The sequence below is a fragment of the Dermacentor silvarum genome, chromosome 4 (genome assembly GCF_013339745.2).
Source record: "Dermacentor silvarum isolate Dsil-2018 chromosome 4, BIME_Dsil_1.4, whole genome shotgun sequence".
Classification (NCBI taxonomy): domain Eukaryota; kingdom Metazoa; phylum Arthropoda; class Arachnida; order Ixodida; family Ixodidae; genus Dermacentor; species Dermacentor silvarum.
The window spans coordinates 114,395,633-114,421,296 of NC_051157.2; the positions used below are offsets into that span (position 1 = coordinate 114,395,633).

At 46.3% G+C, this 25,664-nt stretch overlaps 1 protein-coding gene across 1 annotated transcript in view; it reads left to right on the forward strand.

Moving 5' to 3' along the window:
- Positions 1–25,664, forward strand: part of LOC119450534 (oxysterol-binding protein-related protein 8-like) — a 115,220-nt gene that overhangs the window by 56,237 nt on the left and 33,319 nt on the right. Inside the window, 8 exon segments of the mRNA XM_037714027.2 lie at positions 8,185–8,252; positions 12,388–12,477; positions 15,081–15,272; positions 16,844–16,966; positions 21,451–21,558; positions 21,560–21,794; positions 22,897–23,078; positions 25,059–25,243. Of these exon segments, the coding sequence (XP_037569955.1) occupies positions 8,185–8,252; positions 12,388–12,477; positions 15,081–15,272; positions 16,844–16,966; positions 21,451–21,558; positions 21,560–21,794; positions 22,897–23,078; positions 25,059–25,243 (1,183 nt within the window).

Sequence of the window (25,664 nt, forward strand, 5' to 3'; positions counted from 1 at the left end):
GCTGAAAGAAGTTTAGCCATGCCACCGGGAAGACTTCAAAGGCGTACGCTTATAGAAAAAGAAAAAAAAAAAACTAATACAAAGGCCGCGGTCCCACGAAGCAGATTGTTCGCGCGCGACTGAGAATGTCTTCTGCCACCGACGGTTGTGCGTGAAATAGTGCGAAGCGGCTCTAACCCCAAGCGTGCATGACCTCGCGTGGGAGGCCAGAAGGAGCGCCACCAGTTAAAGACGGTGACGCCGTTTAGAGGACTGGTTCCGGTCTCGGGCTAACGTTAGATAACCACTTAACTCGCTGCCGAGGTTCGCGTAATAAGCTTCCGTAGGGAGCCATGTATACTTAAACCCTTATCGCTGCCCCTTGCCGGCCGCTTCCCCAAATGGGCCACTATAGCCATTAATCGGATATATTATTTTGGTATGAATAGTGCGAATACTACTATGCGTGGTAATGGGTCAGCTAGTGCCATCACTGCTTCTCCCTTAGGACGAAGCTGCAACTGTGAGCCACTGCAGTGCATTAATGCAGTGAGTGGCAATGCTCCGCTTATATGCTATAGCGTAGACATGTCAGCAGTGACATGATCGTCATGAAGGCAGCCGTGGTTAATTTTCTAGTACAGCAATATATATCTTACATGTGCCTTCCAGCTGTGGTTAAATAGTTTAACAATGCCACTTGCAATTGCCATTTTATAGTTCTATGTAGTTGAACGTAGATCCACAAGATGGCGCCACAAGCGCTGGAGCCTACGTTGGCGTCCCCGATATTCCGTAGGGGGTTATACATACACGAACGGCCAAAAACTGGCCAATATTTGCTTGCTCCCGAGTTCCATTCCCGGACCAGGACGAATTTTCCTTCAGCTGCGAAGCATTCGTTCTCAAATCCGTATGTGTTTCCTTTGTTGTTTCGTGCTACAGTCGGGTAGATGACAGTTTTCTTTTTTCATGAACCTTGATATACCCTGCGGGCTTATGCAGAATTGATTTGCCATCTGTTGCGCGTGTTTTCATCACGAGAGCCAACTCTACATTTTCTGTGTCACAATACCAGCAAGCTGTGCTCGTACACGCTGCTTGCGAAAAATGACTGCACCGCCATTAGTTTGGCAGACTACCTTGCAGGAAAGCTAGCTTTACAATTACGAAACGGTCTATTGAGTCACAGCGGCGGACCTGCGAAAACCACCGTATATGCGTCCAACCGGTAACCGCAAGCGTGCTTCACCGCACGACTTAGGTGCACGGTGTGAAGTCTTCGTCACCGCGGAGTCTTCTTCTAGAACGAAGAAAACTAAGCATGAGTTTAAAGCAGGAACGCTCACTACGACGGTGGCGCGGGAGAGTGCGTGACACTCTCGGCGTTCAATCAATTCAATTCAATCGGCCGCACGAAATTCAGTCGACAGCTGCGACAACCCACACGGTTCTCCGATTACGCTTTGTTTTGTCTACAGGCCTTGCGTGTTATTGGTTCGGCAAGCGGCGTTAAATTGACAATATCTTAACCCGGCTTTTAACGGAAGAACAAAGAAACTAAGAAACGTCAAAGCGGTCGAGGCAAGAACTGCGGTGATTGCGTGCTTTGCGAGGCAGCGTGCGGCATCAACGTCCTCGCCAGACGTTGTTGCTTTGGCCCGTCGTGTTTAACGTCCTTCGCCTTTAAATTTAAAATTCTCGCGTCCCGCTATCCTCTAACCGTGCCCCTTCTTTTGATGGGCGAGACAACATTTAGAGAAGGCCATTAAAAAAAAAAAAAAAAGCCAAGGGCGGCGCCTGGTGCCACGTGGGAGCCGAAACACGAGAGTGCCGGATAATTTCCCCAGGCAGAGAGCCTCTAGCTCCGCGCGCTCTCTTTCCCTCGATCCCTCCACCGACTTTGTCCTGCTTTCAGCATCTTTTTTTTTTGTTTCCTCGCCGGCTCGCGAAAAAAAAGTATCCCATCCCGGCGGCGACTGCGCATGCGCGTCCGTTGTCAATGCGCGCCTTCGAATGTAATGTAGAGCAGCTCCGCTCTTCCCCTTTTGCCGGCCGGGGTCAGTTCTGCTTGTGCGCGTACTTCGCCTGGTGTGCGCCGGCGGTGTGTTGTCAGGGTTCGGACCGGCGTCGGAGACCGCGCCTGCCCCCGTTTTTTCCCCGTGGCCTCCTCCTCCGTCTTCGACGTGTGCCAAGTAGTGCCCCCTTTTGTTTTCTTTTCATCTTTCTCCCGACTATCTCTCTTACTCTCTTTTGGTTTTGTTTTACCCAGTTTCCTATTTCGTCGTGATTGCTGTAGCGCGCGTATTTTTTTTTTTTCGGAGCGAACGGGTAACACTGACGAGGCAGGGGGGGCTGTTGAGAGGTTGCGAGGCCAGAAAAGGCTGAAGCGTTTATTTTAAAGGGCCCGAGTTTGTTTTGCTCGCGGCGTGTATATCACCATCCCACAGTTGGGAGTTCGGCATCGGCGAGCAAACTGAAAAAAAAAAAAAAAAATGCCGGGTCTCGTGGGGCCCGAAAAACGGCAGCCACTGCCAGGAACGTGCTCCTGTCGGAAAATCCAGAAGTTTAGAAGTTCGTGCCTCTCTCCCTCTTTTTGTTTTATTTGTTTTGTCTTTTATTTCACATATATCGGCGATCTCTTAGACCGACTTTTGAGGAACTGTTTCAAGATTCTCTGTCGGTGGCTCCCCGCTCATGACCTCCGCGATCGGCTCCGGTGCGCTGCCGGAGCCGATCGCGGAGGCCATGCCTTGCTTCCTTTGTTTCAGTTCCGTGCTACCTGGTGGCGTGACGATCGCTGCCGCCGCCGCCGCCGCGGAGCAGACGACGCGAAAAAGTCGGCGCGGTTGGCAGCTGCGCGAAGCGGCGGCTGGTGTGATTTTTCGAGACGAGAGAGTCTTCTTTGCTTGCGAAGGGTTTGGGCCGACCCCGTGTTGGAACTTCGTTATCCGTAAGCCGGTGAGTCTCGGCAGCTATAGGGGTTGCGGCTGGAAGCCTGCCGAAACTCGCTAATGATCTCGCGCGATGCACTTCTTGCACTTTGTTTTTTTCTGGAGACACCGCGTCGCACCGCCGAGGTATGTGACCTGCGCCGACGCTGTATATTTCGAGACGTATCGACTTTGAGAGGGAAGGCGACAAGTTTTGCGGGCTGAGAAGTGGGCGACGGTGCGCATCGTAGGGGGCCTTGTTTTCTTTGTATGGGCGGATTTTGGTCTCTTATTTTGCTTGCTTTCTTTTTTTTTCGCTTGCGCGTGTGTGCGTGTCCGGCGTCGAAAAGTGCTTACGCAAATCCGGCTTGAAATTTAACTACAGTAAAAAAAAAAAGAAAAGAAAAAGCGATGAAACCATTTGAATTGTCGTTTTTCCAGTCACGTAAAACTTGTTTCGAAAGTGCGACGTTCTCTAATTCTCTTCATTTGCGGAAGATATAGCAGTCGTTATGCGCGCCCCTTTGAACGAAGAAACGAAGCAGAATTTTGTCCGGACGTCACCGTTTGATGACGTGCTTACACCTCCGAATGTTCGGCCTTGTCAGCGCGCCGGTTTTGCGAAGCGCGGGGATTAAGTTAATGAGTGTTTTGCGGTTTCAAATCTGGAGAGCTCTGACCGCGCTTAGCGCATCGGCCCTTCGCGCCTCGCCTATATAACTGAACGGCTTGGCCCCGATGCGTGATCTCCTGTCTGGTTGTAACAGCTGGCCGCGCGCCAGCTGTTTGCGCTGTCTGCACGCTTATCTTGAAAGCTGTGTCTCGCAGTGGACTTGTAGAGAAAGAGAACAAATAAAAAGGGAGTCTGCACCTGTCGATGAATCTCTTGCGAATGTGTCGTGCTCCTAGGAGCGTTCAGTACATACGGAGAGCGAGAAGCAACGCAGTTTTCTGCAGCCACGATACGTCTCCGGCGCTTCAGTCGTGCATTTGGCAAGTGGTGTCGTTGTTAGTTGAATATATATATTTTTAAATATTCGACGCTGTGTTGAGCGCTTCTTGGACGTTTGTCGTGGATCATTTGTGCCACGGGGACGACGTGTTCCTCGCGACCTCCTGCATTCCGAACCGCGTTTGGCCGTGCGCAGGTCAGCATTCACCATCTGCATGCGCGAGACGTGTTTTATTGGGCGCGCACGTCGTCGAACTTGTTCTCGGGCTATAGTTGTCAGTTCATACTTGAAGCAGTGTCCGTAGCGTTAACGCGACGGACACGACAGAGATGACTGGACGATCGCGGCGGTTATGGCTCCTTCGCTCTAGTTCCCTTCTTTTACAGGGACGTCTCCATGCCGCTATTTCGCTGCCCCGCCTCCTGCGAAAGGAGCTGGCGAGCAATCGTAACTGGAACCTATTTATTCTCCCTATGATAGTCGTGCAAGCGGGCCACTTCGTTTACGTTGCCGTGGACGCGCACGTGGCGATACGCGATAACGGCGGGACAGGCAAGTCTATCTATGCATTACGCCCGTCGACGGCCGACGAAGCCCGTGTTGCTGCTCCCGTCACATCAGCGAGCGAAAGAGCTGCTTCTCCTGGCGGCGATCGCCGGAGTCAACACGGGCGCCCTGGTTTTCGCGCCGAAGGAAAGCGCGTTGCTTCGCGCTAGGGCGCCTCTCAATGCGCAACCTCCTCCCCAGCGGCGGGCGAGGAGGACAGCGAGGCACCCTTTGCGACGGCTGCGATGCGAGGAAGAGGAGGAGAGAGGATCAGTCGGAATGTTTTGAGGGATGCGGCTCTAGGGATGCTGTCTCCGCGCGCGCGCTCTCGGTCGGAGGAGGGGGAGGAGGTTGATGATCGGCCGGACAAACGGGGATGGGAGAGGCAGGCAGGCGGGGGTTTTCGGGAGCGAAGGGAGAGCGTAGTCCTCGGCGGCGGCGCTCGGTACGCTGGCTAGGCCTGGCGCTGCTACGAGTGGCGGCGGCTGCTGCTTCCGGGGGTTCCGTGCCTTCCTTGCGGCGGCATCCACAAGCTCCCACCATGAAGCGAGGTTCGAGCGAGCATAAGATCGCCAAGCGACCCACTTCCATTGCTGGCGGCGGGGGCTCGTTGTCTTCGCGAGGTGCGTGTGTTGCGCGCGCGCGTGTGTGTGGCTGTGCTTGGACCGGTGAGCGGAGCTCACCACCGTGTCACCGAGGCAAGCTAGCGGGCGGAAGTGATTATAGCGACGTTGTTAGTCCCTTCGTGTGTGCGTTTGCGCCCGGATGACTTTTGTTTCCCCCTTCCACTCCGCTGTTGAGGGAGTCAGCGTGCTGAGTGCTGTGAGAAGGGCTGAGTCTGCTTACGTATGGATGCATCGTGCGTCGCGTGCCGACGATCTCTCGGTTATTAAAAATGCGTGATAATAACGGGGATTCATGTACCCTGAGATTTGTGCATATTTATGTAAGCAAGGGCTGGTGGCTGTCTTACTATACAAAGAGTATGTATCATGGTTAAAACCATGAGAATTTCCAGTGAAAGCTCCCTGAGTGCATTAAAATTAGACACAGTGTGCTACTAATCTTTCGTGTACCATAGGCGGGGCATTTCTTGCAGCTGCAGTGCTTAGACGTGAAAGTGCATGATGGTGCAGATTCTGTACATGCCTCACATTGTGCATTACATTTGGCTGCATAGCACAGGATTAGTTCCTTTTGCACCGTGTGTTCATGGCTTTGGCCACTCAGTTTTCCCAGTTTCATAATTCACTTAACATGTGCCTGCATTTGGCTGTAGCCTTTTTGTTTACAACTGTGTGATCAACACTTTTCTTGGCCATCAAACCCCCAGTAGATGTAGACTGTTGTTGTCCGCACTGCTTCCCTGTTGTTAACCTGGCATCACGAGGCAATATCTGAAAGCCTTGCACATCTTCTGCATTGCTTATGCTTTTAGTCTGCAGTAACTATGCTATAGTCAGCACTGTTGTAATGTAGCACATATCACAGTTTGAAAGGAGATGGAAAAAGGCTAAATTCTCTGCTCAGCCTCTTTTGAGCTCACAACTTACAGCCTGCTGCTGTCATATCACCTGCTTTTATTTGGTATTCGAAGAGCACCTGTGGTTGCTTAAGGAGAACATTTTTGTTTCTTTGGCTTTGGTCATTTTAGAAGACACTGATTTGCAGCTGCTATCCAGGAACTACTATATTTACTCGAATGTCGACCGATACTCTTGGGAGTCTGCTTAGATTAGAGGATGCGGTTTGGTTGCAACTGCCAAACACTGTCGACTACACAAAGGTCGATGCCACAAGGCAGAAAAGATGTTCGTGATCTTGTCAAGGCTCGGAGAGAAACAGGAATGTCTATATAACGATGGAAACCATACATGCGAAAACAAGGGAAGTTGTAAATCTTCGAGGTGTTGCTCAGGATAACTTCAGACTCTTGTCTACTTCATCTCTACTTCGCTTAGGCACGTAGTGAACTGGATCATGGCGGCATGGGGTGAAAACCTGGCCAGGCTGATAATGCGAGCATTCCAAAAGTGCATCATCTTGAACATGCTAGAAGGAAGGGAAAGGGCAGGGCACCATGTGAATAAATCAGTGACAAGCCAGTGTTGGCGACAAGTTACTGTTGCGAATGCTTGAGACGAGTGTTGGAAACCAAGGTAAAATGTATGCTCTTTTTAGTCAAATGTCACATCTGAGGAAAGTTTTTTTTTTTTTTTTTGCTGACGTACTGAATTTTAGGAGTCAGCCTGGATTCAAATAAATATGGTAGCATATTTGAATACCATTCCTTTACTAAATATTGTGTAAGCTGTTGAACCTGTATCACCCATTCTTAGTTGTAGATGCTATGTGCAGCGGTGGGGCAGTGATTGACGAATAGAATAAATTACATTTCTTTGCCTTTTTGCTTGGATGCGGAAGTAATCTCATTGGAAGCACTTAAGAATGTTACCTATGGCACTGTCCTTTTAATGGGGCAGCCTGGTCCTAGATGGCCATAAATCGTGAAATAATCATTTTTAAAACTGCCATTTTCGAAATTTATAACTTTTTTTGCACTAATTTGTTAAGTATCTCGCTTCACAGATCACTATTGCGGTCAAGTAATAACAAAATTAACTCCATAGACCCATCTCGCTCCTATCCTAAGTTGTCGTTTTTGTGATTTTCTCACAATAGACGCTTTTTGAGTCCTGCAATGTCCCAGTGTCGACATCTCAGCACCCAGAACAGTTAGAATCAACATTTTTTTCTGTGGTAAGCTGCATGTGTGATAAGGGCTATAATGCAAGCAGATTTTATAGTTCTGGGTTCTAAATTTAATTATATTGCTTTATTTATTGCTCCATTGTTCTCACATTGCAAAATGCGAACCTCGCGTATCGTAATGGCACTTATATTGATCACTTAAAAAAAAAAACTGCTTGCATTATTGCACTCTTACATTTAGGGCTATTGGACCATGCATTAAGATTTAAATTTTATTTTCCTATTTTCTCGCAATAGACACGTGAAACAATAGTATGTTACTTTTAATCAATTTTAATTAACTAGTGAAATAATTGACCTGCACAGAAAGAATGACAATAATATTTGAAATCGGAATGAAAAACTCAGTAAGTATGTATTATTTCGTCAAGATTGGCTGAAAAAAAAAATTACGTTCAGAACCAGGCTGCTCCCTTTACAAAGCCTTTATGGACGAGTGTTGATGACAGGCAACGTACCAGAAAATTTCGTTTTCGTACAAAGTTTAAAGTCTTTGAACACTGAATGACAGGCAGCAAGCCTCATTTGTTGTTTTGGAGCAGGAGCACTGGACGAGGAAGAAGTTTGGCACGCGACTCGCTGGGTTTTGAAAACGAGGTCAGAGGAGACCGGCCGATGTAAGATATCCAGCTGCAATGGTGTCACACGTGTGATGTAAAGCAAATGAAATGTACCCCTATGGTTTACGTATGATGAGAGCTGTCAATAGAAATTGAAAACGAAGCCCTAGGTGGGGCTTGGGGTGAAGCCTGCTCCCAGTTTCCTGCCTGGGTTTTCTCCCTATTTGTGAAAAAAATTCCACAAATTTTTTTTTCTTTTTGTTGAATATGCTTATTATTGATGTGTTTTGCACATTTAGATAGAAAATAAACATTTTTATGGGTATTTATATGTCACATCCTTAAAGGGTTAAGCAAATTGTTTTCTTCATTTATGTTTCAGTGGGTGCTTTCAAAAGGGCATGTTTGTGCATTAGTGTGTTTTTCTTTCTGCTTGCATAGGCCCCGAGGCCAGTGGTGAGGAGCCTCGTCTTTCAGACACACAGAGCACCACTTCGCTGTCACCTAAGGTGAGCTGTTGGAGCAGTACTCCAGCAATGTCTGGCCTGTCTGAAAGAGACACCTTTTTTGTTATCCCATTCATTGTTAGCATGCATTTTTGGTGCATCCTGCACATACTAACAGACATATCATTTCATGTAGTTACAAGTGCACATGCTATTGACCAAGAGCTATCTATCATTGACATGCCCACATCAGTTATGGTGCAAATAGGTTGAGCCGAAAACTCGCTGGGCATTTTTGGGGCCCATTGTTTCTATACCAAGTTTCATACTTAGCAGGCAACACTGCGGAGGCTACGTAAGTAGTGTGGTCATAGAAGTCTAACTCTGCAAGTTTTGCAGTGCCGTCGTTTTTGATCTGTGATGCTTTCTACTGAATAACCACTTTTTATATTACACCTAGAACTGATGTGATTTGACGTTATCCTATGTTCGTATTATTTGTGGACCTTTGTGCTCCCAGTACGCGACATACCATGTTTTGATTGGGAGTGCAAGCAGTGTGCTGTGGCGGTCTGTCATAGAAAGGTGTCGCTCCACTCATCCAGCTGTAAATAGGCTAGGCTTGTGATGCTTTGCCTGTATGCATGTCGTATTTTGCTACATAAAAGTAGCAAAATACGACATGACCTGAAGTTACACCAAGTTACGTGACGCACGCCTATATTACGGTGAACTGACATGGAGCAGTGTGTTGGCCACACAGCAATACAATCGGAAAACCATGGTCACTTTTGTGATGACACCATCAGAATGGCGCTGCAAGCAACCGGTGTGCTTAGCATGCAAAATTTGTAATTGGAAACTTTCTGCATTTAAAACAAAAGCACTCTCAAAGCACAATTGAAATTATTACAATTTGCAAGAAAATAAATAAAACGCTCTTAAGAGACGCATATACCCATTCCCTCACGCTAGGTTAGGGCGCAAGCAGTACACTACAGGCAATTACAAACTGATTCTTACATAAACCCCAGGCTCAGGCACGCCATGTATCCAGACATGTACACTACAAACAGATGCACATCCTGTGGCGAGGTTGCCACACTTAATCACATGTTATGGGAATGTCAGGACATAACAAACAATTCGGGCAGTGCTGACACCTCCGTCTCTTCCACCGCCAGCCTCCGCTCGCGTTGGAAGACCGCACTGCTCAGCTCGAACCTGACAGTACAACTCTGGGCCGTCCAGCAAGCCGAGGAAGCCGCTTCGAGACAAGGTCTCGGAACCGCATCCGCGGCGGGTGCCCAGACCCTCTAAAAAGACGCTGGACTCAAATCTGATTGATTTGATAATAAAGTTTACGTTATTCTCTTAGGATATGTATCGTTCACCAAGCTCCTTCTATGTCCTCTGTGCTCGCACATTTAAAATCAATTGCAGATCAGTGTCCCCGATCGTCTGCTGAATGTTTTGATTGCAGAAGCCAAGCAAATGCTCATCTGCTCATTTCGATCATACGCATGCATGCTTTTGTTATCAAAATATTTTGAAGTTATATGACGAAACAGTCGAGGTGGGGACCAGCCTGCACCCTGCCAGGTGGGTTGTATGAGCATCCATTCACAAAAAAAAAAAAAAAAAGGGACACCAGGTTTTACTGAAAAAAGAAATTTTGTGTATAACGAATGCTACCACTATCGTTTGGCCGTTTCGCTCCACAAAGGGGTGCTAAAGGGCAAGAATACAGTCATAATCCATGTTATGCTCAGTCTGAACAAGCCGGGAGCTGTACTAATTAATCATTCTGCAGGAACCATGATGCACACATACACACACAAACACAAACAAACAAAGTGCAAACACTGTCTTCCATGCACCATGTCCGAATGTGGCAGGAAAAACAACAGCAAGCAATCTGTGAGCTTCACATGGATATGTACGACCACCGCGACAACTGAAACTATTGATCCCGGAGGCCCTATGTTGTACATACTAGGTGTCGCTTGTCAGCCATCACTCCTAGGGAGCCTACATGCAACACCATTTTAGGGTGGTGACAACAGCAACATTTTGACCGCTATTTACCGCCAAATTTGGTGGGTAGCCATTTTGGTCCCCAGTCTTTCTGCCTTTTTTTGTCACGCTCTGATGTACTCATGTTGGCACGCGATCTATTAAATTTCTTTAATTTAGTTTTGCGCCAACGCGCACAAGAAGCCTGCATACATATTTAATATACTAGATGCCTTTACCTTTTATTTTAACATATCAAACTTACTTTTCTATTGCATGTCGTGCGACACATATAAAGCGACAAGTTATAAGGCACGATGGCGTGCTCGTGGTAGGATTATCTCGCGCCAAGAATGTGAACTGCATTAAGCATTGTCGTTGTCTTCCAGTTGTATATTATATTGTCACCTGTAGTAGTGGGCATAAGGCAAGCGCAGAGGCGCAAGAAGAAAAAAGTGCGCGTGCTAACCGCCCCGCCCGATAGTTGCCTCTCGCTGCCGTTTTCGCCAGAGCCCAGCCGCTCTCAATAAACGTCGTCAGCCCCTTTTGAAGACGCGTGGCAAAGTGGTGGAGGTGCTGGGTATTTCTCACTCATGCCACAGACTCCTCCTGGGAGCAGAAGCACCAGCCCTGTGTTAGTCCATACTCCCGTCCATCGGACCAGCCGCAGGATCCGGGGACTGCCCCCTGAAAACACCGTAGTGCTTCAGACTACCTCAACCGGTATGGAATGTGCAATGACGAACCGGTATACACTTCAGAACCCACTGGTGCCGAAGTCGTTCCATGGCGACATCTTCGAAGACGTCGAAGACTGGATGACCGACTTCGAGCGCGTCGCCGAATACAACGAATGGGACGACGCGACTAAACGTAGGAATGTCTACTTTTGCCTCGAGGACGGCGCGCGTACATGGCTTCAAAACCGTGAGGAGCTACTGACGTCGTGGCGCGAGTTCTGCCGTCATCTACTGGACACTTACGCCAGTCCTGATCGCCGCGAACGAGCCGAACGAGCAATTCAACGAATTCAGCAATTCAACGCTTCCCAACGAAAGCGTTACCGCGTTCGTTGGGAAGCTATATAGGGTGCACCGTATAAAGGGTGCTTTTCGAAGTGTGCTGTAATAAAGACTGTCCTTGCTAGTCTGTTTAACTAAAACGTATACGTGCCGTGTACGGCGCTCAGACGTGCCATTTGTCTCTGGCTGCTGAGGCCAAAGTTTATTAAAAGAAGTCAATTAATTTGACATCACCAAGGGTTGCGGGAAGTGTGGTCTGTCGGCTGGTCTTTCGCCATTTTGGTCCCCAAAATTAACCAGCCAATTTAGCTGGCGGCGGCAAGTGCCCTTACAAAGGCTGTCACCACCCTAAAGCGGCGTTGCATGTAGGCTCCCTAATGACTCCAGTCTGCAGCGACATATGACATTGCAGCAGACCGGTGCTCTCCAGCAACCTAGGCCGTCATCGCTAAAAGAACCACGTTTTCGCTGTTGGACAAAATGCTGCCCTATTGGTGGTTCCCAAAATCCGACGTCTATGAAATATTTTGGCAATCGCTTCCGTCGCACGCAGTCAGCAAAAGCATAGCCTTTGAGATCTGCATTTGTTATCCAGAGGGCGCCGCCACTGGAGTGCGGATTTGGACACCACCTATTCCACTACACTATACTTATATCTTTTTCATAAGTGTTACACTATTTTTTTGGTCGCAAATGCGATCAGTGAGAGCAATCTCTGTAGCCTTCGCAGCATTGCCTGCTATGTATAAAAATGAGTATAGTATCTGCTGTCTCTTATTGATACACTGGTCAAACTTCTTGACCTGTGTTACTACCACGAGTATTACTACTCTGGTGTATTATAGACCGGCTTCACATGTTTATTATCCTCTCCTTTCGATAACGTGCCCCATTTGTTTACAGTACTGGAGGGAGCTGTTGCAGAGAAGGTGTAATATGGACCACACCTATAAAAAAAAAAAAAAAAAAACATGCAATTATGGGGTGTGTTAAATCAGGTTTGAACCATGTAAAAGGAAACACAATATTCAGCCTTGCCAGCATACTCTTTTGTTGAGAATATCAATGTTGCATAACAATAACTACTCTCATCTCTAGTACCTTAAGGATCCGTCTTTGTAACAGCAGATGTTTTTTGGGTTGGCAATTTCTGCTTACAGCAGTCTAATTGTGACTTCTCTAAGGGGGATGTCATGGCTGGCGACTCAACGCAGATGTCTGCGAAACTTGCCAAGAGAGAATCCTACAAGGTGAGTTATTTGTGTACGGCTTGTATATTGGTTTCAAGAAGAATCTATATAAATACTGTATTTTTCTGTAAAAGCATGCAACATTCTGTTAACATTACCTTGTGCTATTCCTTGCTGCTCTGCAGTCAGTGACAAGTAAAAAATGTTGAATGTACAAGTGGGTCCGTGCTGTTGATGCTGTTTGTCCCTCTACCTGCCCAGAATATAGTCCCCTCTTAAATAACTGGCATGAAGAGGAGGCACCCCGATGGTACAGCAAGTTTAGAATGAACATGCTGTGATCATGCATTGCACACGCTAACATCTGAGATTGGTGTTGGCCGAGGGGACAAAGAGCGCTCACCACAAAAGCACAGGCTCAGCAGCACAGGAAGCTTCAAAGAGAGATTCCTAACTTAAACTCCGAGAATGTGAGCAGGTGCATGCAGGAGTAGCGGAAGTGCACTATGAAAGGTCGAGTGGCTCAGTTAATGGAGAAGCTTAGCTTGTCTGTAAACATCATTTACGGAATACTGGGGTACCAGAGCCTTGGATGGCAGAAGCAACATTGGTAGCGACATCATGTAGCACTGTCTTAGCCATAAGTTTGAAACGGTTTTGCGATTTGGGCGTTCTCGTCAAAGTGAAGTAAAAAAAAAATACAGGTGTAAAGAAAATGTTGGAATCTATGAGAAGCAAAGCTTTAGTCAAGTGGTGTGTGTTAAATACTACACAACGAATGGCAGTGCGTACAACTCTGTTTACTTTCATTCTGTGCAGTGTACAACATCATGCGATGTTTGTTTATCTACGACAAAGGTCACAACTTAAATCTCGTGCAATTTTTATGTTTTTGCACTGCAGTGAAGTAATATCCCTCAGCTCTTTTCAAACAGGGCAGGCCCTTCAAAACGTAGCAGGAAGAGTTGTTATTGTTCACTTTTGAAGTTCACTAAATAATTGATACTTTGCTTCTACACCACTATGTGCCAAAAGATGGTGCCACCAATGCGGACATGCAAACAGTCTCCGGTAACCCAGTATTCCAGAAACCAGCAATACATTAACGGACAGGCTAAAACTCTCTAATCACTCTACAGATATGAGTGCGACTAGCACCTCATAACCAAGCAGCTCCCTTTCTACCTGCGATGAGAATGAGGAGGTTCATGATGTAGTGGCACCTAAGCAGCGCAATAGTAACTGTGTGCAGGAAAGAGAAGGGAGGAGTCTGGGTGAGGTTGTTTGCTGACATATCTGTACTGGTTTCCTGCAAGGGGGAGCTTATCACTGCATTTTTGACGTGTCACTGATTACAGTTCACTTAATACTGATGACTCAAGATGTCAAAAGGCGTGTTACGAGTTGGAAAGGATGGAGAAACTATCATGTGAAATAGTAATGCGAGCCTGTAGATATACCATCTTGTAGTAATGACTTTGCTTTTATTGTCCGTATTTCAAAAATTCAACTGAGCTCTACTAGTCTGTTGTTTCCCTCCATTTCAAGCTTCATATGCCTAACTAAGCATCATTTCGGGGTATTGTTTGCTTTTATTGTCTTTTTTGACATACTAAGTGCAAACACACGCACACACACCACACTTTTCATTGTGTGTGTTTTCTTGTTTCTTTTTTTTTTGCATCGGGCACGTTTTGAGTTGCTGGATAGTGGCTTTCAAAGCATGCGAGGACAATTACTAGTTTATGTTTGCATATCTGACCTTCACGTAGAGATGAACTGCAGAAGAATCGCAAGCATGGCGAGTTGGCAAACTTTTGGAGGGCTAGAAACAGCACACAAAGGATAAAGGATAGTGAAAGACAGAGTATAGAGCACCCCATGCTGTTTCTTTCACCATCCTTTGTCCTTCGTGTGCTGTTTCTAGTCTCCCAAAAATTAATGTAGAGTGTTCTCTCACGGAGTTCACATTCTGTAAACTTGACAAAACTCACTGAAGAACTGAAAATTGATCTGTTCTTCTGCAGTATGCTTTTAATGATTCTGAATATGTGAGAAATGTCAAATTAGATTTTAAGTGGACAAAATTATTTGGCGGCTGAAGTGGTTAAAGGAGGCTGAAGGTCCCTTGGGCAGTCAAGTTGTTTTTCTTTCGTCCATTCGCAATACACTGTGAGAAATAAAAAAAATTAAAGTCGTGTATACAGTCGAACATCACCATAGCACAGTTGTATCGGACACAAAAATGCCTTCGTTATATCCTGTGGTATAGAAGTTACATAAACAGGGATAAAGTGCATCAGAAGATAAAGTGCCATCATCGTATAGATCCACCATATAGGTCCACATATCGAAACGTTGGCTCGCCTTTCTGAGACACTTTATCCCTGTTTATGTAACTTCTATACCACAGTGTGCTACTACATCTGCCGGCCCCCTTCTTGATTTTGGGTTCCGTTATATCCGATATTCGTTATAAGCATATATTCATTATATGGTGATATAGGCTAGAAAAATTTTAGGTTTATTTCATTATATCTGATAATTTGTTCTTTTTGTGTTCGTTATATCGTATAATTGAGGTTCAGCTGTATTCTGTGCTAAATATATCTCCCAGAACGGCTGACAGACTGGCCTGTCAATCTATGACAACTGTGATGCAGGCACAGCGCAAACACTACCGGTTCGAGAAGAAGCGGGTCGCCATGGAGCTGTCCAGTACGCTTACGGACCCGTCGATCATTGTGCTGGCTGACTGGCTCAAGGTGCGGGGCAGCCTCAAGGGCTGGACCAAGCTGTGGTGCGTGCTCAAGCCAGGGTTGCTGCTCCTCTACAAGAGCCCGAAGATCACCAAGGTGGGAGCTGCATGCACGAGTCCTAACTAGGAGTGCTTGAATAGCTGAACTCATTGAATATGAATTTCCATTGTGTAAGCTGGGTGTTCTCTTAATGCAATAAGCATTCTTTGGGAACATTACCCACTTCGCAGTATGTTTGTATGTACCTAACCTCTTTCACGCCACTCTACAATGGAAAAAAAGATCCTTTAAAATTTAAACGTTGCTGGGTCGATTCGGAGCTTCATCACACAGGGTCCTCAAGCACAGCAGGCCGACACTTTAGCGCGCTGTGCCACCAATGCATGCAGCTAGGGAGGAAATAATTTTTAGCATTCGCAGGGGCACTGACACTCTATGCATCTCGGAAGCCACACGTGGCACAGTGTGTAAAGAGGGAAGCATGAGAGAGGGGCCCGGCTGAAGTACACAGCTCATAGGCACTGGAATGGAGCCAGTTCAATCTCTGTGACCATGCAAGGGGCCTTGCGCGAACTTTGCGGTGCAGCCGGTATATGGCGCAGCATGGCCAGAAGGAAGAGCAAGAAAGGAGCTCTGTTGCAGTACACACTTAATACATGACGTGTTTTGGCGGTGGCAGTATAGTGTGTCGCTTTATTGCTTGATTGCTAATCGCATTAACGGGGCGATTCTTTGCGAGATGGGTTCTGCTGAAATTGTTTTCTTGTTACTGCGACGGCCTTATTGAGACATCACCTTAGTCATGCAAGCTTGATAACCATGGTTGTCCTGAATGTCAGTCGTGGACTGCTGTACAGATAAAAACATGACCACTTTTACATATGTAGTTACCGTGGCTAACAGAATTATCGGCCTATTTTATGTTCACTGCAGGCCGAAGGCCTCTCTCGAAGATCTCCTGTTACACCTGTCTTGCAACAGCTGGCTTTATCTTATGCCTCTGCATTTCTCGACTGTGTTTTCCTTTCCTTGGCAACTATTCTGTTACTCTAACAGACTAGTTATCTGCTCTTGCTATCCGCAGTCTTCCCATCTCTTAATGCTAAGCCTATCATTTTCCGAATCTCTTGTGAATAATTGTGGTAGCTATGGAATCTCTGTAGATATTTTAAGAAAACTAATGTGTGCTTCCTATGCTTTCTAATGTTGCACAAAAAATGTAAGTGCATTTATACTGTCATTTAATTGCAACTCGGCGCAACCACAGTAGACTATAACGGATGTACGGCCTAACTGTGGTTAGCATGCTTGCATAATTAGCACAAAGCCCAATTACATCATACCGGTGTCAGGTGCTCACTCTTGAGGATTTTTGTTTTGCTCATACATTAAAATTTTTTTCTCATAGATGTCTCTAGTGCTGAAATGATTGGTGACAGACGTTTTAGGCTTACCTGTCCTGTGACTAGCGTTTGCATCAATAGGCCTCAGTAAGGTCAACAATATAAACCCGAGGTGACCATCGGGAATGTATGTGCTGCACACGTACTAGGTGTTATACTTAGTGTCATTGCTAAAGTGGGGTTTGTTTTGAAAGTCGTAGCTATGACTTTCACTTGGTGTGATATGTGTTGCCCTACAATGTTTCTTGTTCTTTTGGCCTGCAGAGTAGCCAATGGGTCGGGACTGTCCTGCTGAATGCATGCGAACTGATAGAGCGACCTTCCAAGAAGGATGGGTTCTGCTTCAAGATCTTTCATCCACTGGAGCAATCCATCTGGGCATCACGGGTATGATGTTTGATTTGTATGTGAAGCTTTAATTGCATTTGTCGAAGGCTGCGGTTCGTATGGCCTTGTGCTGTTTATTTTCAGTATAGTAGTTCCCTCTTCTCCTCTTCATACTGTAAAAAATGTTTTATATTTTTTAACTTACTACATGTATTTATATACGAGGGACGTTCCGAAGGTAAGTTTCGTCATTTATTTTCACACAGAAACTTTATTACCAAAACAAAATACACCATGGTATCATGAACTATACACCTTGCACTACTTTTTCACATAGTCGCCACTGACATTTGAGACATTTGTCATAGGGTGCAGTCAGTTTGAAGAAACCATTCTGGTAAAACTCGATGGCCCTGCGATGCAAGGAATTGTCGCACAGCCTGCTCCACCTCAGCATTTGACAATACATGACCTCTTCACCATACACGATCTGTAGGCGTCATGGATGACCGACACACTAGTCCCACATGCCCATTCATATCGGATAACAGCACGAACTTACATTGGCGACCACATTCTCAGCACACGTCTGTCTCCCATTGGGATTTGTACTCGAATAACCTCGGGCACGCTGGTCTGCTGCTACTCTCTCTTCTTAGGCGCTCTGCGCATGCGTCATTCCTCCTCTGCTGACGCTCTTTTCGTTGTTGAACCAGCAATGGGCGTGGATTCTTATGGCGATTGTTTGTTGCACGTGGTGCACCATGTTCTTTAAAAAAAAAAATGATCACTTTCAAAAATTCTTAAAGTTTACTTGTGGCAGATAGGCCAATTCTAGTTCATGAGCCGGTCTACTTGAAGCGGTGGACACTACTTGCGCAAAAAATTGAAATCCATAATCGACTCATTAATAAAAATTCACTAATTAAGTTTTTAACTAATTACCTGATGGCCCATATTGTAATCTACAAATTGTAGCTGTGCAGTTCACAAGAGAGATCCACTTGGAACGAATTCTCGGGATGACACCAGTTTCGGTATATTAATTTCCGAACTTTGCGGAGAAATGCATTGGCGTTCCAGTTAATTTTGTGCTTCATTGCATAAAGCGACATTTTGTCAAAAAATGTCACAGTTTTGCCCTAAGGGCGAAGCAATGAATGCGATAGCAACACAGCAATGTCATACGAAGTAAGGTGAGCGGCTTTGGTAGCAATATGAATTGTAGTAAACATGAGCTGATTAAGTAAGCAGGTGTGCTGCGGCGTAAGTAGACCGACATGAAGAGAGACTCGATGACCACGAGAAGGCGCGTGTGAAACGGTGGTGTTGATGAGAAGCGCTTCCCGTGGGCAGCGCGTGCGAAGGGACACACCTGTAGCGCTGCACTGCCGATCCGGGCAGCATTGCATGTGTAGCGTGCGTTGGAAAATGTAGCCCGACTATTACTAACTGAATGAACAAGCGTGGTGTGAGCGCGCACAAACAAACATGAATAGATCACACTGAATGACTGCAGACAACGACTGTCGAAACGCTGGCAGCAAGCGCATATACGCCGCAGCAGCGGGCGAAGGTACGTGCGGTCTATCGCTTCAACGGAAACTGAGCGGCGAATGCACGGCGCATAAAGGTCAGAGCCGTGTGGAGATAGAGAGGGCGAGCGACGAGCGCGGTTGTTGGCAGAGTAGAAGTGCGCCCCCCCCCCCCCCCCCTCGCGCGCGCTCCCTCCGGCGCTGGCTTCCCGCTTCCTTGCTTACGCGTGGGTGATTGAGTGCGTTCGCTCTCCGTGATGGCGCGCGTCCCCGCATGCTTCCGCTCGGGCATACGGCGCGCGGCAAAGATTTTATCTATAGGGAACCTCACGGCGACGGCGACGACGATGGCGACGGCAGAAATCCGGTTGAAGTGTCCATATAATTGCTATCACAATAAAACTAACTGGAACGCCAATGCATTTCGGTATATATATATATATATATATATATATATATATATATACACATACATACATACAGGGTGTTTCAGCGAACACTTTCAAAATTTATTTAAGGTTGCCTGAGGCAGATAGCCCAATTCTAGTTAATGAGCTGGTCTACTCGAATCGGCGGCCATTACTTGCGCAAAACATTTAAATGCATAATCGACTAATAAAAATGTATATATATAGTGTGTGAGCGCATTTTGTGCATATCGTCGTCGTAATCTGTACATACGACTCATCATCTTGTGTGAGCGCTATTTGTGCATATCGTCGTCGTCATTTGTACATACGACTCATCATCATCTTTTGTCTCGTGTGGTGCTTCGTCTCTGACTCGGGCGGCTGCTCGGAAATAAAGGCATCGCATCGGCCGACGTCTCACAATATATATATATATATATATATATATATATATATATATATATTTTACTACATTTTGTGTGAGTAATTTGCAGGTGCTAACTTTTGAATATAGTCAATATATGAATAGCGTCATGAATAGTGATATATGAATAGGTCATGAATAGCGTCTGAGCTATGGTCTCTTTGCTACGAACGAAAATTAGGGGGGGATCTGTGCAACATGTAGCAGCTGCGCTTCATAGACAGTAAACAGCTGCCTGTGATGTTATAAATAAATTAATAAATGCTTTATTTCTTTGACATGGTAACTATTGTACGACATTCTTATGTGCAGCTGTGCAACTAAGAGGGCGAGGTCGGTACTGTGCTACGTTTTTATTAGTTGCAACCACATTATGCCACCTGACAATGAGTGAGATAAAGTATAAGGGAAATTAACTGTTGATTTTAATTTACATATTGAAATAATAAGGGAAAGGGAAATGCAAGTACAGTGGAATCTCGTTGATACGATCACGGCTAATACGAATATCCGGATGATACAAGTTTTTCTGTGGTCCCGGCCGAGCCCCGTTAGTTTGCAATGTGCTAGAGAACGGTTGTTACGAATCGATTTTCGACCCGCGTCGTTTGATACGAATAAACGCCAGCCCCACCGACGGCCACGAAAGAGAACAGAGCGCAGGCACGCGCTTTCTCCCTTTCCCTTTTGGTGCGGAGGTGCGGAGGCGGCGCCGGACAGCGCGGAGGCCGCGACTGGGCGTGAAGAGTTTGAAGCGCGCTTTTGTGGCTTTTGTGCTTTTCCTCCTTTTCCGCGTGCCATCAGCCGGACGGAGTGGCTGCTGTGCTTCGGGCCGCGTTCTTTGTGTTTGCGCCATTTTGCCTAGTCGCAGCGAGCTATGTCTACCGAGATACGATCTCGGCTGATTCGCGCGGCCGTACGCTGAGGCGTGGGAGCCTCCGTTGGCGCGTCTTCCGTCGACTGCGTTATCGGTGCTGATGGCACAGGGCGATTGTCTGTTTCGCTGCCAGAGTCACACGGTGCAAGATAGCGTGGCACGTAATCCACGGTGCAAGGTAGTGCGGCACGTTCAGTTGGGTGCTCCTCCGCTTCTCCCGCTAATCAGCGTATTTTTCTTGCTGTAGGAGGCTTGAGCTTCCGTATTCCGAGGAGTGCTTCGTTCAAAATTTCTTCTCCAACGAGCGACGATCCATCACTAACTTGGGAGCTCTCAGTAATCCGAATTCTGCGTGTCAGGTGAAGACGCCGGCGTGGTTTACGAAGCAGACAACTGCCGTTGCCATCTTGCCCCTGTCACAGCAGCAACCAATGGAGACGCCTTTCAGCACGGCAGCCAATCGGAGGCCCGCTTTCAGCGGAGGGCTCATGTGACTACCTATCGCAGACCCGCGCTTCTTTTGTATTTGTGCGTTTGTTACAAGAAGGCGACGACGGACGAATTGAGAAGCGGAACGGCGAAACTTTGAGCTTTCAAACGATACCAAGATGGCGGCGCTCAGTGGCAGGAAATACAAGATATGTCTCTGTGAACTGCGGTGATTTTGCGCGATTTAAAGCTGTTTCCTCACCCTGCGCACTGACGAATTAATCTTTTTCAGGCACTTTTAGTGCGTTTTTAGCCAAACCATTCTGATACAGCGTAGATTAGGCGTTGCAGATACCAAAATGTGTGGTTTTCAAAAATCGATTTTTCTCGCGATTTTTGCGATCTGATCCCTGCATCCCCCCTTAATTTGGCTAGTTTTAATTGCATTTCGATGATACGAATTTCGGCTAATATGAATATTTTTCGTGACCCCGTGAGATTCGTATCATCGAGACTCCACTTATATGACAAGACAACCTTTGATAGACAGGAGCCAGACCCAGATCTTTTTATCTTCTGCACATGTAGAGCGCTGCATGTGCAGTGCTCTACCATTGAGCTACTGTGGTGGTAGTCCTCCCATTGACTTTCTTTGGTTTTTGTGTATGGGTTCTAGATGGGAGTGTTAGCCAATGCCACTTATGGTTGTGGCTGCAGATGTGGTGCATTCAGTTTAGTAGGTGAGAGCCCCTCACAGGTCATGCGATGAGGCACAATGGTTGGGGGACGAGGGCTTCAACGCTTGTTCATAAAGTGGACAGGGCCATTGTTAAGCACGACGGATGCCACTGTTTGTTGTAATACTGCAGGGTCCCCGGAATGAGGCAATAGGTGCTCTGGTACAGCCTTTGCCAGTGAGCCACCTAATCTTCCGGGCACCCTCCGAGGCGGCAGGCAAATGCTGGATGGACGCTCTCGGAGCTTTCACTTCGCTGCTCCTCACTACTGCTGCGTTCCATGACATCTGGACATTTGCGTAGCAGCAGCGGAGGTGGAACCGGGCTGGGCACCACCCGCGACTCCACGTCATCAGCGGGAGGCATTGGTGGGATGGAAGCTGAGCTCTCGCACATAGCCAGCACTCCCACCACTGCCACCTCACAACAACGGCACTGGAACGAGAGTGACCTCGAGAACCACTTCAAGGACCAAGGTCTGTCAGGGATCACCTAAGTGCCATGGGCATTCATTTGTCACTAGGCAGCAATTTAAAGATCTTCATTAATGTAGAGTGGCCAGTTTTCTGGGTCAGGGCATTTGCTTGAAATATTAATGTATACAGTGCCACTGGGAACAGGCAGTTGGTGTAATAGAGTTAGGACATAGAGTTAGCTCTAGTTATGATCTGTGCAACATAAATTAGGTTGTCTGTGGCATTCGTGTGGGTGAGCCCCCTTTAGGGATTTGATACAGTCAAACCTGATTATAACGAAGTCGCATTCAGCTGAAAATACCTTCGTTATATCTGATATTCGTTTAAGCATATATATTCATTATGTGCTGAGTTAGTTTGTTTTTGAACAATTGATTGTATCTGTGTTCGCTATATCAATGCTCGAGTGTATATGTATCGCGTGTGTCGCACCGAAAGCACATGGCTCGCTTCATGCAAGTCTGTCGGCAACCGTTTGCATGTGTGTGCCACACTTTTGCAGTACGTTGATTTCTGGGATGTTATGTGAACAGTGTGTTGTTTAGCTCTTCAAGCATGCAACCAGTGCACATTCTTGCATAAGGCTTTGTGCCACTTATCGACAAATTCTATTGCCTGCTAAATGCATGAAACAGTACTGATGTAGAGGAAGAAACTTCAGTGTGTCTCTGGTTTGCCAGATAATTTCACAAAGACTCTGCGGTTGGAGCCTATCACATGAGAGGAGGGGAAAAAAAGAAAAAAAAACCCAACTCTTCTATTATCACAATCGCCATGGCAGCTGGGCACATTGCTGTAGGTTTGTGTTCTAGTGCATGGTGCATAGTCCCTGTTTCACTTCCAGTGATGGCACCATCTCCGTGCCGCTTCGCCTTGTTTTTCTTCATGTGGCATTACACTGTTAGCACGATACCTTGGTGGCCGTTGAAATTTTCTTTTTCTCCTCAAGTGTTGTTTCTGTAGTTGAAAATTACTTGCGCTTCCCTGCTTAAACTATCCATAATTGCACTGTGTTATGGTCGATAGGAACTCCACCCTTCGTTTGAGTGCATCTGCAACGTAACGATTTCTCGGCAAGCATAAATCTGCATATGGCACACAGACCTGGGTGACGATGCCCCCACGGACGACCAGCGAGACGGCACCCAGAGCTTGCGTTCGAGCGACACTGACTCCGAGGAGGAAGAGCACCAACGACTGACGGAGGACAGCGGAGAGGCAGAGGAAGTTGAGGAGGAACCGGAGACCCCGTATCAGGAAGAGAGCAATGAGGAGCTTGGAGAGGTGAGGGAGCTTGAGAACGGTTGCGGTGCACCTCTGCTGTGTTGATTAGATGGCATTTGATGCACAGTGGAGCATTGACATCAACTAGCCCGACTGGAAGCTTATCTGTGCTCACAGCCCAGGCCAACCTTTGGCGAGAGCATCATCCATCCAATAGTAGTGGGATGCTATAAAGGAAAACACTGTCTGATTCCTCGAAAAGAAAGCATTGCAGTTGAGGAAAAATTCTTCCCGGTGTGGGGATTGGACCTGGAATCGACGCCTTTTGGGGTGGTTGCTCTGTTATCGTAGCTAATGAGTGAGCTAGCAAATTGCTTGGTAAGGCTGAATTAATCGACAAGTCAATGCGCAGGGGCACTGAATATGGCATATCAGTTCTGCGGAAATCCGCAAGGTGGAATAAATTCCCAGACTAATTTGTTCCCAACCGGGATGAATTTTTCTTAAACTGCAAAGCTTTGTATCTGAGAAACCCGTATGTGTTTCCTTTGTGGCGTTGCAGCAGCCTCAGATGAATAACAATTACTATTAGGATTGCCTTTTATGAAAACGGCTCCACCTTGCAAATTTTCACAGAAAGCATTTGCCTTACTTTGGCATTTAGAGCACTACCTATAAGATTCAGTTCCGTGGTGCTTGAATAAAAGCCATGGTGTGTTAGAATGCAGAAACTAGAATGACACAAAACACAAAGGTCACACATGACAGTGTCTTCTTGTGTCCTGGTGGTTCTGTGCCATTACTTGCCTTCACACAATGAGCCAACAGGCCCCTATCACGGCCCTGGTTGAATAGGTTGAGACTGACAACACATGGTCGTAGCTTCAGTAGTTGTTATACCAAGAAGCGGTGTTGCCAGAATAAGCAATGTGATTATGCCAGAATAATAGTGTCTTGTGTGCACACATTTACGTATGTGATCAAGGTATTTTTTAAACTGGCCTGTTCTTTCGGGCTTTTCTTAATAATGAGTTTTATCGCATTAGTTTAAACAGGTATACATTATTCTGTTATGTGTTCCTTTGCATTTTAATTTGTTTTTTATTGTAAGACCGCATTTTTTTTTTTTTTCACATATAGTATATTTCTTCCGATTTTTAGGAGGTGTTATGTAAAGAATACTTCATCATGGCGGGTAGGTCACAGGACAGAGTTAGCTCTTTAACTTTTTCCACGCAGAAGCATACTTGCAAAAAAGGAACAATGGGCCCAACTTATCCAGTGCTGTTTTATATCTCAAGCAGCTGTAAAGGCGATTTGAGCTCGTCTGTTGCTCTGTGGTTGTAAACAGCACCAGGTGGTGTAAGGAGCCTGCTGGAAAGTAGTTCTCTCTCTCTCTCTTTTTTTTATTATGCTGCAAGCCTTCTATTTCAAAAGGGCATGCTCCGTGGGATGATTGAACACTTCCAGTTGTGTTGAACAGAAAAGGAAAGAAAGTGAGGTTATATGAAGAGCTGAGCCTCTTCGAGTGAGAATGATTTTGCGATACAGTGCATTGTGTTGAAACATATAAATAAGAAAAGCCAAGACTTGCCCACCTCTGATACAGTTCATTTTTTTTCTGAGAAGCATTGCCTATCTGGCACAATCTTATCACTTGGTCTTGCTTTATATTATCAACAGAATTGGTTGTACGAAGAAAAAGAAAAATGCCTTTTTTGCAAGTTCTTTTAATTTTTTGAACGACCTTGAAGGGTTAAGAAAAGTGATACCTCACCCTGAAAATGGATTCTAACTTACAGAGGAAAAATATTATGCTAATAATGTTTGCTGCTCTAGATTTGATGTTTTTGATAGGCTGATAATAGATTTGATGCTCATTGATCGAGAGTCCTGTAGCTGCTGACTTAATAGCCCTCTTGTCTTCTTTTTCTCTACTAATATGTGTAAACATGTGATGAATAACTATAATTTTGATTGATTGACTCTATGAGTGCGGGCAGAAAGACTGCAAATTCGCTTCCGTTGATCAATGTGCAGGCGGGTGACGCAGGCCAGACGGAGGAGGTTGCGGAGGAAAATCGCAGCCTCATCTGGGCCCTGCTGAAGCAGGTTCGGCCAGGCATGGACCTGTCCAAAGTCGTGCTGCCCACTTTCATCCTTGAGCCGCGGTCTTTCCTCGACAAGCTCGCTGATTATTACTACCATGCTGACATCCTGTCCAGGTGACCACTGTCCCCGTGCTTGCAAACGTAAACAGTGCAAAGAGCGAGTTGAACCCACTCTTTGCAGTGAACTATACTAACAAGCACGCCTAACTCTGAGCTAGTAATTCACCGTGACATTCTACAGAGGCCGGCTGAAGAAAAGCGACAATAGGCATTGGGGTGGAACTGCCCCGGCACGCCACGTAGCTTTGGCCCTGCTGCACACACCTTGTGAAATGCACTATCAATCCCCCTTAGATCACGCACAATATAAGGGAAAGAGTCAAATTTATCAATATTCTTTACTGACATTATTACTTATTAATTTCTAAACAAACGCTGACCTTCAGAGTATTTGCTATAAAACCATGATGTCCCCCCGATTACCAGCTTGAAACAGAGTCCTAATGTTAACGTGTTAGCGTTAGGGAGCTCGTGA